This window comes from Rhinolophus hipposideros (assembly GCF_964194185.1).
Source record: "Rhinolophus hipposideros genome assembly, chromosome: 11".
In the NCBI taxonomy this organism is placed as follows: domain Eukaryota; kingdom Metazoa; phylum Chordata; class Mammalia; order Chiroptera; family Rhinolophidae; genus Rhinolophus; species Rhinolophus hipposideros.
Genome location: NC_138057.1, coordinates 18702755 through 18717038, shown reverse-complemented (window position 1 = coordinate 18717038; position 14284 = coordinate 18702755). Strand labels below are relative to the sequence as shown.

At 37.2% G+C, this 14284-nt stretch overlaps 1 protein-coding gene across 3 annotated transcripts in view; it reads left to right on the top strand.

Moving 5' to 3' along the window:
* FOCAD (focadhesin) overlaps positions 1-14284 on the top strand; it is a 282277-nt gene that overhangs the window by 83931 nt on the left and 184062 nt on the right. For all 3 annotated transcript variants that reach the window (XR_013994507.1, XM_081067235.1, XM_081067234.1), the window contains exons 9-11: positions 1657-1744; positions 4467-4669; positions 11812-12069. Coding sequence is in view for 2 of the 3 variants with exons in the window: in XM_081067235.1 (XP_080923361.1) it covers positions 1657-1744; positions 4467-4669; positions 11812-12069 (549 nt within the window). In the remaining variant the exon portion in view is untranslated. The remainder of the gene's footprint in view (positions 1-1656; positions 1745-4466; positions 4670-11811; positions 12070-14284) is intronic.

Below are 14284 nucleotides of genomic sequence, written 5' to 3'. Positions count from 1 at the left end.
AGTTCTCCTTCCATCACCATATATTTGATCCCCTTTACCCTCATCACCCACCCCCCACCCTCCTACCCTCTGGTAACCACCAAATCATTGTCTGTGTCTATGAGTTTTTGTTTCTCACCTGTTTGTCTTGTTCTTTTTGGTTTATATACCACATATCAGTGAAATCATAGGGTTCTCTGCTTTTTCTGTCTGACTTATTTCACTTAGCATTATACTCTCAAGATCCATCCATGTTGTCACAAATGCTCCTATATCATCTTTCCTTTGGCTGGTTTTTAAAGTCCATAAACAAGCACTTAAGAAGATTTTGCAATTTGATTAATTCCACTTTTCAAATGGCATAACCCATATGTATGTGTATATATGTGTATATGTTTGTTTGTTTGTTTATTTGTGCCAAAGTTGATAGCATCTCCAAGATTATAACTTCCGAGTGGCTCAGAGCCTGATACATAGCTCTACCTCACATATCCTTCTTTTTTCTTGCCTGTCCTCATGATTCATAGGTATTTCTGCCCTTCAGGCGCTTCCATGAAGTAATTTTAGCAAAATATGGTAGACCATTCTTTTTTAGTTCCATAATATGTTAATGTTGCCTGTATTTAGAAACCTCAGATAACATCTGATGTCACTTGCATTTTATTTATTGGAACTTAATATACATAACCTTTTTTCTTTTTCATTTTATTCATATACTTGGTGCAATTAATGATTTTAAGTTTCTGTGGTTATTGCTTTGCTACATTTAAATATGCTTAATAAATTACTGTAATTTAAAAATCATCTCTGCCTCCCTGGGCACTAATGTTACTTTTATTATAATAACATGATATATTAAAATTTGTTTAGTATAATTTATTATCCAAGTTATGTAGGTGAATCATGTCTGTATTTGGTAAGTAAACAATTGAGCTACTTTTCATTAATGAAATATTCTTGAATTAAGTATTTCAGGTAGTTTTCAGTGGCTTGCAAACCTTTGCTGATCTGTTGTGTTAAGGAGTTATTCCTCTGAATTATTTTAGATTTTTTAGCTGATGGCATTTTGGCTAGATATGATAACATTTTGAATTTACATATGACTTCTCAGGTATTCATCAATTCTTCCTTTAGTAGAGCAGACTTAATTGTAAAAAATTTTGTATACAATGGTCCCTTGGTATCTGTCATGCAGGGTTGGTTCCAGAACTCCCGCCTCACCCCACTAATACCAGAATCCAAGATGTCCAACTCCCTTGTATAAAATGGCGTAGTATTTACATATAACCCATGCACATCTTCCCGTATACCTTAAATCATCTCTAGATTACTTATAATACCTAACACAATCTAAATGCTGTGTAAATAGTTGTTATACTGTATTGTTTAGGGAATAATAGGGAATGAGGACAAGAAAAACAGTCTGTACGTGAGTAGTAGTACAGATGCAGCCATCATAGATTTAACTAAAACATATCAGCAACAATGTAACATTTTATTTAAAAATGTTTTTGATTTGCAGTTTGTTTGACTCTGTGGATGTGGGGCCCGCAGATAGAGAGGGATGACTGTAATAGGTATATAATCTTACACAGTTGGATATACTCTTCCTGGATACATGTTATAAAGCCATGGCTCTGAGAGCTTGTTAACAACTCTTTTGTTTTCTTCTTTTAGGATTTTCCTGATGAACTGGTCATAACTGGAATAGCTTTACTACTTTTACAGACTCCGGCAAGTCAGCAGAAGCCAATCTTAAGTCTAGGTAAATAAAAATACACTCACTAGAGTAACAAGTAAATATGAGTGTTGGCAGGAGTCACTTGAACTATATGTCATGTTATGCTATAAAGTTCTGTATATTTTGAGTTTCTGTTCTGGAATTTTCCTAATTAATCATTATCCAAAAGAAGAAAGAACCTTCTTTTTCTTGTCCAACAAGCTGTTATGTTGAGCAAGATTTCATATACCATAGACTTAACTGTACAACACACTCAGAATCAATAGCATAAAACAAAAGAAGTGTCTAGCATTTGTATTTGGTTTTTAAAACTCTACATACCCTTACTATTCAAAACTGTTGTCACATTGGACAAGATTTATGTTATGGGTTATTGTATTAACCTAGCTAGAACAAATGAAAGATGACATTCTTCCAGTTGTCCAGTATGATTTAAAGAAAAGTAAAGAATGGGGCGAAAGGGTGACAAAAATGTTCTATTCAAGAATAATGTGGTAAAGAATCAAGGTGCTAGGTTTGGCAGATTAGCAAACCAGTCACACCTTTCAATGCAGCTTTTACATTGATGTAGCCTGGCCGTACTTGGTCCATTATAACCCATGTGGTAATGGAGGATCTGTCTAAATCATGTTGGGTAGTACCATGATACACTGACACATTCCCACCCTCACGTAACGATGTGCTTGAGGCAATACCGATTGTGTAGCTTATTCTTCTGGGCATTTTAATTCATCATGATTCTGAGGGTGAATTGCTCTCACACATACAGTGTCTGTTTTGGAAATGGCTTTAGCACATGGAGGGGTACCATTGGCTCTTTGGCTTTGAATTCTACCCTGCTTTTGCTTATTGGCCTTATGCTCATTGATGCCCTCCTTCCTAGTCCTTTTCTAAACTGCTTTTGCTGTCTTTCCTTATAGCTGGTGCGCGTGGTATCCTCCCATAGGTGGAATTTGCTAGTGCTGCTACTTCTGACAGCCATAGTTGTTTTCTTTTTTAACAGCTTTATTGAGATATAATTTACTTACCATAAATTTCACCATTTATAAGGGTATAATGAAGTGTCTCTTTAGTGAATTGACAGTTATGCAACCAGTACTACAATCTAGTTTTAGAACGTTTCCGTCACCCCCACCCCCAATTTTTTTGTGCCCCTTTACAGTTAATCCTCATTCCCACCCTCAGCCCCAGACAAACACTGACGTGCTTTCTGTCTCTATAAATTTGCCTTTTGTGGGTATTTCATATAAATGGATTTTGTTTTTCGGCAAAAAGAAATTCCAATGCTCTAGAGAAACCACTTTTTTTTTTTTTTTTTTTTTTTTTTGAGAAACCACATTTTTAATTCTGAAGCTACACTCCTTTGCTGGGACTCATGTATAATAGGATGATATGGGATCAGTGTCTCCAGTACTTTTCATTATTTGTTGGATAGCATACTTTTTGTTTCGTAAACCAGTGTCTCTGATTTGAAGTTACCTTAGTTAGATGGAATAAATCATATTGAAAACTATTGAGCCAACATGTCATGTTAAAAAGTAAGGAAGTACTGTTGTTTAGTATATTGGGAAAGAGTATTCAAAGACAGAGAATAACCAATATTGATTATTTCAAGTTTGAAAAATACACAGCATTAATAGAATATTATGCTTCTTAATTATTATCACTAGCCTTGATTGTAAGTAGCAATTTATAAAAATGCCTGAAAGATTTATAACATTAAATATATAAATATTTGTATTATATGCCTTTCCTGTTTTGTTAAAGACAGTGGATTTTCATATCTCAGACAATTACGGATTAAGACTAATATTTAGGCAAAGAATATAAATTAGTAGTGTTGGAGTAACAGGGATTTGTACTTTATACTATGTTCAGGTTTGACGTTCAGGTGATTTAATGATACTGGAATCTCACTGAAATGATTTAAGGCTTGTGGAATTTTTTTGTTTTGGTGTATGGGAAAATCTATGGATTACTTTGATAATCTAGGTCAGAAACCAGTGAATAACATTTCAGTAAATCAGGGTTCATCCAATAGCTCAAAAAGTATATTTAGGTCTTTCTTAACTCATTCTGTTAATAGTGTAGGGGAGACTATGCATGTAACTAACTTACTCTACATTTGTATGTATGTTTCTGATATGTAAATTGAATTTCCATGTTAAAAAAGGAAGATTTATAAAAACGGGTTTGATTGTTATGCTGTTCATGGACTTTGAGACTTTTCTCATCTGCTTCTTAGCAAATACAACTGAATAACAGCCGTGCGTCACCTTTTTACTTACTCATCTCTGAATACAGTTCTAAGCTGGGTGTGTAAGGGAAGTATGGTACCTTAGTCTTGTTACCTACTTATGGGAACTCAGTGTCTCTTGGGTCTGTTTATTGAAGGCAGTAGGAGGATCTGACAGAACACAGGGACAAAAATTGAATTGCATTTTAAGGAAATTCTTTTGACCTAAAGAAGAGTTGATTTATATTTTATAATATTTAATATATATTTTTTCTATTTTTTCTAAGAGTATCATCAGGTTTTTGGTTGTATGTTAACAGCTTGTTTTAGCTAACAGTTAATTTTTATGTTCCCTTATTTCTAAAAGAAATAAGATCTATCATCTAAATTACATGTCTGACCCAACTGTAAAGGGATAAGAAAACTTCTTGCCTGTCACTCTTAAACAAAACAGCATTTTGTGTAACTGTGGGATTAATTTTTGAAGACGTGAATTGTTTTGATGAATAGCTTTGAAGGTGCTGTCTCTTGCTGAGGGTCAGAACATGCCAAGGTCGTCCTTGCTACTAGTGACGCCAGCCCTGCAGATCTGGTCTTCTGCTGCCTTGGAAGACTGCATATCCATGGATGAAGACGGCTCATCGAGGCAGCCGTTGGCTCTGAAACTTTTGGGAATGGTACAGCGGGAGTGCTACAGAGACAACAAGCAAAAGGTAATGAAGTTCATCCTTGTTTCTCTTAAATAAAAGTGAAGTGGTAATGTGGGATTTATGTCTCTGCAGATCACTTCACCTCCTGATGAAGTAAGTATGTGTTGGGGTTAAACTGTGTCACTGTGAACTTGGCCGTTCTGTCAGGCAGTGGTGTAGAGGTTAGTATATTCTTCTGGGCTGCGCGAGGAGGAGGTTGGGCCTGTTGTGAAATGTTTTGGAAATGCCGTATCATCATTTTTCACTGAGTTTCCCGTGTACCTTAGTAGGTAAAGGTTCCGAAGAATCCTGCAGAAAAGGAACTAACTCTCTTTAACCTAGTGCTTCTCCATATTTGAGCACAGTAGCATGCTTTGTTCTCATCATAGTGTTTAATAAGCGCAGCATATTGCTATATCAGGGTCAGTCCCAGGTGGGAAATCTGCTTGAATGCCAGAAAAGATCTCTGTAAGAACTAAGACTTGGGTTTTGAATATGGCACCTTAGGCCATATTCCCTGGTATAATGGCTGTGGGTGTCTCCTGTGGTGACACTGCTCTGCTGCCTCCAATTGGAAGACAGCAGGCCTGTCACACCCCATTCCTCCTTCTGCCTGCTTAACCCAGAAAGGGCATACCCCTTTCTGCACAGTTACCACAGTGTAAAGAATGTTGTCAATGTCTGGTTAATGGCTAGGTTCTAGGCCTACACTTGTCAGACTTTTTCTCTGTTGGCATTTGTTTTGCCTTTGGTAAAATGTATTACTTCCCAACCACTAGTTATATGGGAATTGAATGAGGATGACATAAGATAAAACTGGTGAAGCATCTTAAGTCTCCATGGGGAGAGGCATTACATACATGTAAATGCAAGGTAGCGCCATAGTTGTTTCATCTACAAAAGCAGAGATACCTCTACTCATGTATTGTTAAATATTCTAGCAGCAGAAATCCCTCATTGTTATTCCTTGCTTGAGCATACAGCCGGAAGTACTAGCCTATAGGCAAATTGAATGTATACTGCAGCTTCCTAAATTCCGGTTGTTTGACTGAAACTTGAAACTTGTAACAGATAATTAATTTGCATTAAGAGAAGGAAGTTCTTGCATCCGCCCTAATGGGTGTACAAAATGTAGCCAAAATTTTCTAGTGGCCCTTTACTTTCTCTCTTGACTTGCCTATGTAGAACAAGGATTGGATTCTGAGTGGGGCTGGGGCCAAGACAGGATGTATTATTATACTGTGTCTAAGAGTTCTGTTCCTTTCAATCATGAGTGATATTTACTGAGAATCACCCTCATTTTAATGCGTAAGTACTCATCTTACTATTTGCTCAGGTGTGTGAATCTTATTCATCCCTACTACTAGCTGGGCTTTCTCTTCTGCAGCTGGGGAAGAGCCCCTATTGAGGCTGTAAACATTCTCCTGATGACAGTGTGTTGCCTTTGAGGCTTTGAGTAGATATATGATCACCCTTTTAAAAAATTTAAACCATAGTTTACTGTTGGCTTTTCTTCTGCACCTGTCTGGGACTCCACCAAACATACCTATAAATTTAACATGCCCCAAACTCGCCAAGTCTTTTTCTGAATCTTTGCTTTTGCACATAATACCTTTTTGTCCCCTTTGCTAGACCTGTTCATTCTTCAAAACGAAGCCACAAGTTCTCAGCCTCCCTGAGTCAGCATTCATCACTCTCTCTCTTCTGTGTGCCCCAAACACTTTAATCAATAGTGTTGTGTCTTACTTTAGGGGGTTACCTTCAACTATGTTATAAGCTCATTGAGGAAAAGAATCCTGGCTCTTTCTATGCTTTGCTTTTATTTTCTAAGCATGTTCATATATATATTTTTTTATTTATTGGGGTGACAATTGTTAATGAAATTACATAATTTCAGGTGTACAATTCTGTATTACATCATCTATAAATCCCATTGTGTGTTCACCACCCAGAGTCAGTTCTCCTTCCATCACCATATATTTGATCTCCCTCCCCCCACCCCCCTTACCCTCTGGTAACCACTAAACTATTGTCTGTGTCTATGAGTTTTTGTTTCTCATTTGTTTGTCTTGTTTTTGGTTTATATACCACATATCAGTGAAATCATAGGGTTCTCTGCTTTTTCTGTCTGACTTATTTCGCTTAGCATTATACTCTCAAGATCCATCCATGTTGTCACAAATGTTCCTATATCATCTTTTCTTAACGCCGAATAGTATTTCATTGTGTGTGGTATATATACCACAACTTCTTTATCCATTCGTCTATCGAAGGACATTTTGGTTGTTTCCATGAGCATGTTCATATTTAAATGGCAACAGTTGTCGAACTTTTTGTATTTTTTGCCACCGTTTCTCCTTTGTCTTTTTCAGCTGATCATAGATGACATAATTAAAAATATTTTAGCCAGTTGTTAAACTGAACACTTTCCTGTTTTCCACATTCTGAAAGCAATAGATAACATTCTAGCTTATCTTTGCATCCTCTGTACCTGACCAATTGTTTACCACATGGGAGACATTCAGTACATTTCTGTTCAAGGAGGAATGTGTGCTTCTGGGAAGATCATTTTACCATCTTGATTTGTTACAGGGAGACCTTTATAATATAGGTCTCCCTATACTAACCATAGATTTTTGTGATTTTTATTTTTATTATTTCATTTTAGATTGGTGACTCTGACTTTTGATTTACAACTAAAGCAATTCTTCAGAAGCACATTTCTTCTGGTGAATGGAAACAAGGGTGGATACCTGCAACATGCAATTCTGTATTACCTGTCATGTTTCTGAAGTGTTGATAACCATGAAATAAAACACATTTTAACTTCTTTCAGTTTTTAAGAATTAAAAAATGTAAGCTACCAAACCAGCCATTCATCTTTTTAAAATGGAAGATTAACATAATCTAATAAGCTTTCATCTCTTTAAAATAAAAGATTAACATAATGTAATAAGTCTTTAATATTTTTTTAGTGTTGTGTGGAAAAACAGGATCCCTTTCTATTAGGCTATTAAATGTGATATTTAAAAGCACCTATTTGTGTTCAACCAGGTTAAAAAAAAAGAAAATGAAACACTCGTAAATTCTAAAGTACTTAAAATCTTGCTGCCCCTGACCCCAGAGAATGTGGGGGTGGAGGGCTGAGGGGGCTGGTGGGAACAAAGCACCAGTGTATGAATCAGGATCTAGTCAGGAGAGAGAAACCACAGCAGTAATTTGAACAAAGAAAAACTTAATAAAAAGAATTATTAACTAGCAATAACAAGAGTTGCAGATTTACAGGGAAATAGTAAATCAACAGTAAATTGAAGTAAGCTGGTTTCTAACAAACTTTTTTGGTTGGAAGTTAAAAGGAATTAGTAAATCTTAGATCTTGTGTTTCTATCATTATAGTCTGAATAACGTGGATACTGAGGGGGGTATTGATTGTCTATTGGTAATAATCAACCACTCCGAAGTCTCACAACTCTTAACTAGATTCTTCACACAGGTGGTGAGCAGGAAAACCCTCTTGAGGCTTTATCTTGTCCAGTGTTCTGTTTCTGGTCTGGTGAGTGATTAAAACCCGTTTTAGTAAAAATCTGCCCTCTTTGAGGGTCTTCAGGTTTGAGTTTACATACCCCCTCTCCTGATCGAATCTTGGCTTCACTTTTGGTAAGCCTGTTTTAGTTATGGTAAATGAGTATTCTTTAAAGTTAGTGAAAATTTATATTGTTCACCTGTATTCATAATTTCTCTTTCAGCCCTCTTTAGACAAAGTACTAGTAGATGGCCACTGCCCGCGTTGTACTTGGAGGTGTCTCAAGAGGCTAAGCCTCAAATCAAGGCCAGCTGTTACTAGTGCCATGCTTAGGGCTGCCCAGCCAGAGGTGTGGGTCATGCTGAAGCCAGGTGCTGCTTGTTTGGGTTTTGCGAACCTTTGACAGATTATAGGGAAGTCCACCGCCTGAGCCAAGGCAGGTGGATTGTATGGAAAAGCCATTGGAAGGGGCTTGGGTATGTCCAAAAGTTGGGTGGGCGGGGTCTCAGGGAATCACCAGGGCAGGGTGAACGATCACTGTTAGCCAGGTTAATGGAGACTCAGATGTGGCCCTCCGAGAGAGGGGTCAACAAGGAAACAGTGGCTTCCACCAGCTCCTCCGTGTGGGAGAAAGCTGTCCCTCTAGCCCTTGCTCTGAAGCCAGACAATTCAGTTCCTCCCTGAACTGCTACCTCAGCACTGGAGCTCAGAGTAAGTCTGTCAGCAAGTAAGTCCATGTGCAAGCCTTTGAAGAGGATCGCCTTGGACTGCCGCCGCCCTCCGTCTCAGTCAGCTACACTCTGTGTTGGTTTTCACAACCAGAAGTAGTGGAGACTTCTCTCCCTGGCACTGAAATCCTGGGCTGGGGAGCCTGGTGTAGTGCTGGGACCCCTCACTCCTCATGGGTGGGGGGAAGCTCTGTAGCTGTGATATCCCTCTTGATTTTTTAAAGGTCACACACGGGTGTAGGACTAGCCCGTTCTGCATCACTGCTCCTTTAACCAGTCTCACAGTGGCATCTTCTTTACGTTTTTAGTTGTAGGGTATCAGTTCAGCTCGACTTCAGGCAATCCTTAATGATAGTTGTTCTGTAGTTTAATGGTAATTTTGATGTGGTCATGAGAGGAGGTGAGCATTGCATTTACCTACTCACCATCTTAACTGGAACTCTCTCTCTCTTTTATTTTTTATTGAGATATAATTCACCTAACATAAACTTTTATTTTTAAACACCTACTTTCTCCTCTAAAACACAGAGCCTACCAGCACTTTCACAAGTTCTCCCACAGGCTTTGAGACCAGGATTTGATAGCTGGGACTGAGGGAAAATCCTTGGTTGTATCTTTGCCCTCGGACTGTTCCAGTGGACTATGCTTGCCACTCATTGGGTCAGAAAGACCGTTCTGTGATGTCTTATTCAACACTGTGCCTTTCTTCTGCTACTCTAACCCTAGTCAAACAAACAAAAACTAGAGCCTAAACCTGGACATAATACTTCAAGTAAAGTAAGATTGCTTTTCTGTTTTAGTATGTTTACTCTTACATGGTTTTGTAATGTTGTGCTTTTGACTTAATTTATGTTTCATGGTGATTTCCAATTATTTTCTTTTATACTCAGATCCACCAGATTTATTTGTTTCTCCGAAGGATGACAGTGATAATATTTCCCTGTATTTTGCAACTTTGGGTACTGTGCTAGTGGCTTTATTGATACTGTCTCATTATGTACCTCAATAATCTAGGTAGAAATTTTGCAAACAAGTAAAATAAGGCTCAAGGAGGTTGCATCACAGCCAGTAGTCGGCATGGCTATGCTGAAGTGCTGGCCTTTTAAATCTGAAGTCTAGTGCTATTTGCCATTAGTCTAGAGAACTTGACTCTAATCTTTAATGAATTTCATCATGGGGAAAAAAGTATTGTTAGAGAGAGAGAGAGAGAGAGAGAGAGAGAGAGAGAGAGAGAGAGAGAGAGAGAGAGAGAGATTAGATATTATTTAATTTTAATGATACATAAAAATGTGTCAAAGATTATAAAATGGCATACAATGAGTAGTCTCCTTTGTACTGTTGATTCTGGTTGTCCAGTTCCCACCTTTTCAAAAAGAAAATAAAAATTATTTTATATTAATTTATTCTGTATTTGTCTAGATACTAATATATAGTCTCTCCCTGCACCCACTGTTTAAAAAAAATAGTTCATAGCATTCCAGGCACGCTATCTGTAGCCTGTATTTTCATGTGGGAGATCTTTTCATATCAATAAAGGTGGAGCTTTTTCATTTGTTTTTTACAGTGGCATTTAGAATAAATATTATCTCCATTCTTAAGCACATACTCAAAGTATGAACCCCTATGTCCTCACAAATCTTTTATAGGAATATTCATAGTGGCATTATCCATAATAGCCAAAAAGTGGAAACAACCCCAATGTCCATTAATTGATGAATGGATAAATAAAATATGGTATATCCACACAATGGAATGTTATTTCACAGTGAAATGAAATATTGATACAAGCTACAACATGGATGAACCTTGAAAACATGCTAAATGAAAGAAGCCAGTCAAAAAAGACTGTATGTTGTATGATTCCTATTATATGAAATAGCCAAAATAGAAACAGAAAATAGATTAGTAGTTATCATTAGATAGTAATCACGGTTATACAACTCTGTGAATTACTAAAAATCCATTGAGTTGTAAACTTTAAAAGGATGGATTTTATGATATGTGAATTATATCTCAATAGAGCTATTAAAAAAGTTTATAAAATCTAACTTTTACTTTCCATCCTTTCAGTTGTTATCTTTATCCATATGTCAGCCTTCAATAATAGGACAGTTATAATCTAGAGATTTCTAATCTGTATCATTATATTCTAAATCAATTAAATTACTTTATTCACAGGCAATAGCTAATGCTTCTTTAATCTCTGTGGCTTCTCCTGAGCCATTTGGGCACACAGCTCACCTTGGCAGAGTTCTATCCATTCTCTCTGCCTGACTGCACTACTTCATTTCTGTGAGGAGCCGTTTCTCAGATTGACTTAAACATAGCATCTTCTTTGGGTATCATTTTAGTTTAGAGCTGTCAGGCTATTTCTTATTGCAGAAGTTATTTACAATTATTAATGAATTCCCAGGCTCCAGCTGTACCAACTCTGTTCCTGTCAACATACTGTCTATTATAAAAATGAATTGTCCTCAGCCCAAGTCTGCCATCTGTCCAGGGCTGCCTCTTACCCAGGCCTGGAGCTGGGCAGATACAGTGTTGTTGTTTTTCTACCTTTCTTCTCACTGGCGAATACTTTCTTAGTGATAATGGTTTTTTCCAAACTCTGTTGCCTCTGGATCTTCTTTATTGATCCTCTTTTTTTTTTTTTATGCCTTGAGAGCGAATGATATGAGGAAAACTAGTGATAAACTGTTCTTGAGTTTCATATAACAACTGTTTTCTCTTTGTGTAATCCTATTAGCTCAAATATGTGCAGAGAGGTTTGGGACTGGAATTGAAAATTTTGTATTCATTTTGTTGCAAAGATTGATTACATATAATGAGGTATAAAATGTAAATGAATGTCAGCAATATATTTCTCACAAATGTATTTATCTCATATTCCAGTCTTTTTTGTGTTTCTTTTTCAGCTGTCCTGCAAGCTTATCTTCCCCATAACCAGCACGTATGGTTCAATATTTGCAGCCTGGAGGATCGTTGAAGTAATGAGAGAAGAGTCTGCAGTGAGTGACTGGTTGGCTTCAGTCGAGTCGTTGCTACCTGTTACTACAGCCATCCCTGTGCATGTTTTTCTCCTGCTGGCTCACCTCCTTGTTGAAGATAAAGGACAAAATCTTCACCAAATACTAAAGGTCACTACCAAATTAGCCCAAGCAGATTCCTCTCAGGTAAAGCAAAAAATAATGGAACAGTAATGGGAGTAAAGCGTAACTATTGGAATTATGGATTATTCTTACTTTGTGCATGATTTTTATCAAAGTTTTAAAGTATGGGTTGATTTTTTTTTTTCTGTCCTTTATCTTCCCCAATTTTTTTTTCCTCCTTACTCTGAGTTTATCTATACTTAATGATGCAAACATTTCTTTAATGAGAGCACACTTTGTAAGGAAATCTGCACACGATGCTATTCTGGTATTTTTGTTTATGGGTGGATTTGCTATTTGGTCATACTTTTGTTAACTCTTGGAGCCTATTCCAAGATGGATATCCCTTAATTCTAATATTGATCTTTTAAGGTGGAGGCAAAATAATTAATTCAGTTTAAAGTTGCCTATACAGTAGGCATTAATCTCTTCTTGACTTGTTACAATTTGATTCTATCTTTAATCAGTCATTTAATAAACTAAAAAATATTGAGTCCTTGCTATACATAGTACTGATCAACATGCTGGGATGTGAGGATAAACAATAATTTTTGCTATCTGGGCAGAACTTGGAGTGTAATAGAAAGTAATCAGGCATTAATAAGACTTTTTACCCCCGCCCCCTTTTAAACTAACCATATATTTATCATAGTGCTCTGTAACTTTTTTCCCATTGGATAGAATCTCTAGAATGCATTTCCTATGAAGAGAAGGGTTTTCTAACCAAGCAGATAAGGTATTTTTACCATCTTCTGTTTATTAGTATCTGTGCTTGTGTTTCTTTTCAAACTTGGTGAGGAAAAAAGTCCATCTCTTTATGGAAAATTATGTGTTCGTATAGGAAACAAATTTGGTGGTGGAGGTGGACAAATGTTTATTTAAGATATGAAGTTAATGTGTTTGGAATTCCTTTTCGGTCCCCAACTAGTCATGCTCACTCCTTTTTGTCAAGGAAACAGCTGCTGCTATCTCACAGATAGTTTTCCTTCTGACCAGGCCTCTTCTGCTCTGATTCTGCAGGTGGATGTGTGATGTCCTCATGGCCTCCTATTTTATTTCTCCCTTCACATTCTGTAATGATCTTGCTTCTACCAAACGTTTCCTTTCAGTGTTGACACTTTGTAGGATAATCTCTTTAGAATAGTTAATGTACAGATAATGTCTGGGGATTATCTAAAGAAGTCACACAGTAGGTTAGCTGATCTGTGTATGTCACTGATGTAAAATATGTATTACGTCAATCCATATGTGTATTAATACTCAGGCAATGCACTGGGTCCTTGAAATTCTAGGGTGATGCTTCCAGTTATAAGTACAGGAACCAATGTGTCTTACACTGTTTTTATTAGGTCCAGAATTTAGAACCACCATAGCCTAGACAGTGTATTGATTGCACAGTTTGTTCTTTTCCTCCATGAATTGGCCTGAAGCCCAAAGCCTTATAACCTTATCTTCACAATCCAAAAGGAAGAGAGTTGTAGAGATATTTGGATTGGCTTTGTGTGGGTCCTCTGCCTTGAGGGTAGGAGAATGGGGTTCTTTAATTGTTGATTCTGGGTAGAATGGAGGTGGGTGAAGTGTCAGGGTCCTGAAATGATCTATGCCGCCAGGATCACATGGAATGAGGGAGGGATGAGTCCCCAGAGGAAAAATAGTTTCCTGGTAATAAAAGTGGGAGTATGCGAAATAGGAAAAAATGTGGAGAAGAACTTCTCAATTAGCGTTTTGGGGGCACTGAAATGCTGTAATGAGTTTGAGGTATGCTAAGATACTATTCCCCCCACCTCTCAGCTGTCAGATAGCCAGATAGTCGCTAAGCTCAGGCTGCCAGAAGTCCTTTGCTGGTCGGTAGCTTCCAGCCACCTAATGTATCACTTATTTACTCCAAGTATCCTTGTAAACATTATCTTTCATGTGTGCCATGAAATGGAAAAGGCTGGGACGCACTAGTGTGACCATCCAGGTTCATTCATTTATTCAGTAAATGTTTATTAAGAAGTGGTGGTATAAATTGAAGTCACGTTGATTACTTCTTGGATAGTTTTGAAAGAAATGAGAAAAAATACCCAGTGTAATTGTGCTTGTTAAGGTGAATGGTAGGGTGAATGTTTAAATAAATTACCCAAAGTGTCAGGGTCCTGAAATGATCTATGCCGAAACACAGGCAATACAGAAACACAGGCAATATCATTCAGAAATTGAATATCATTTCTGATATTCACAGGCAATATCATTAATA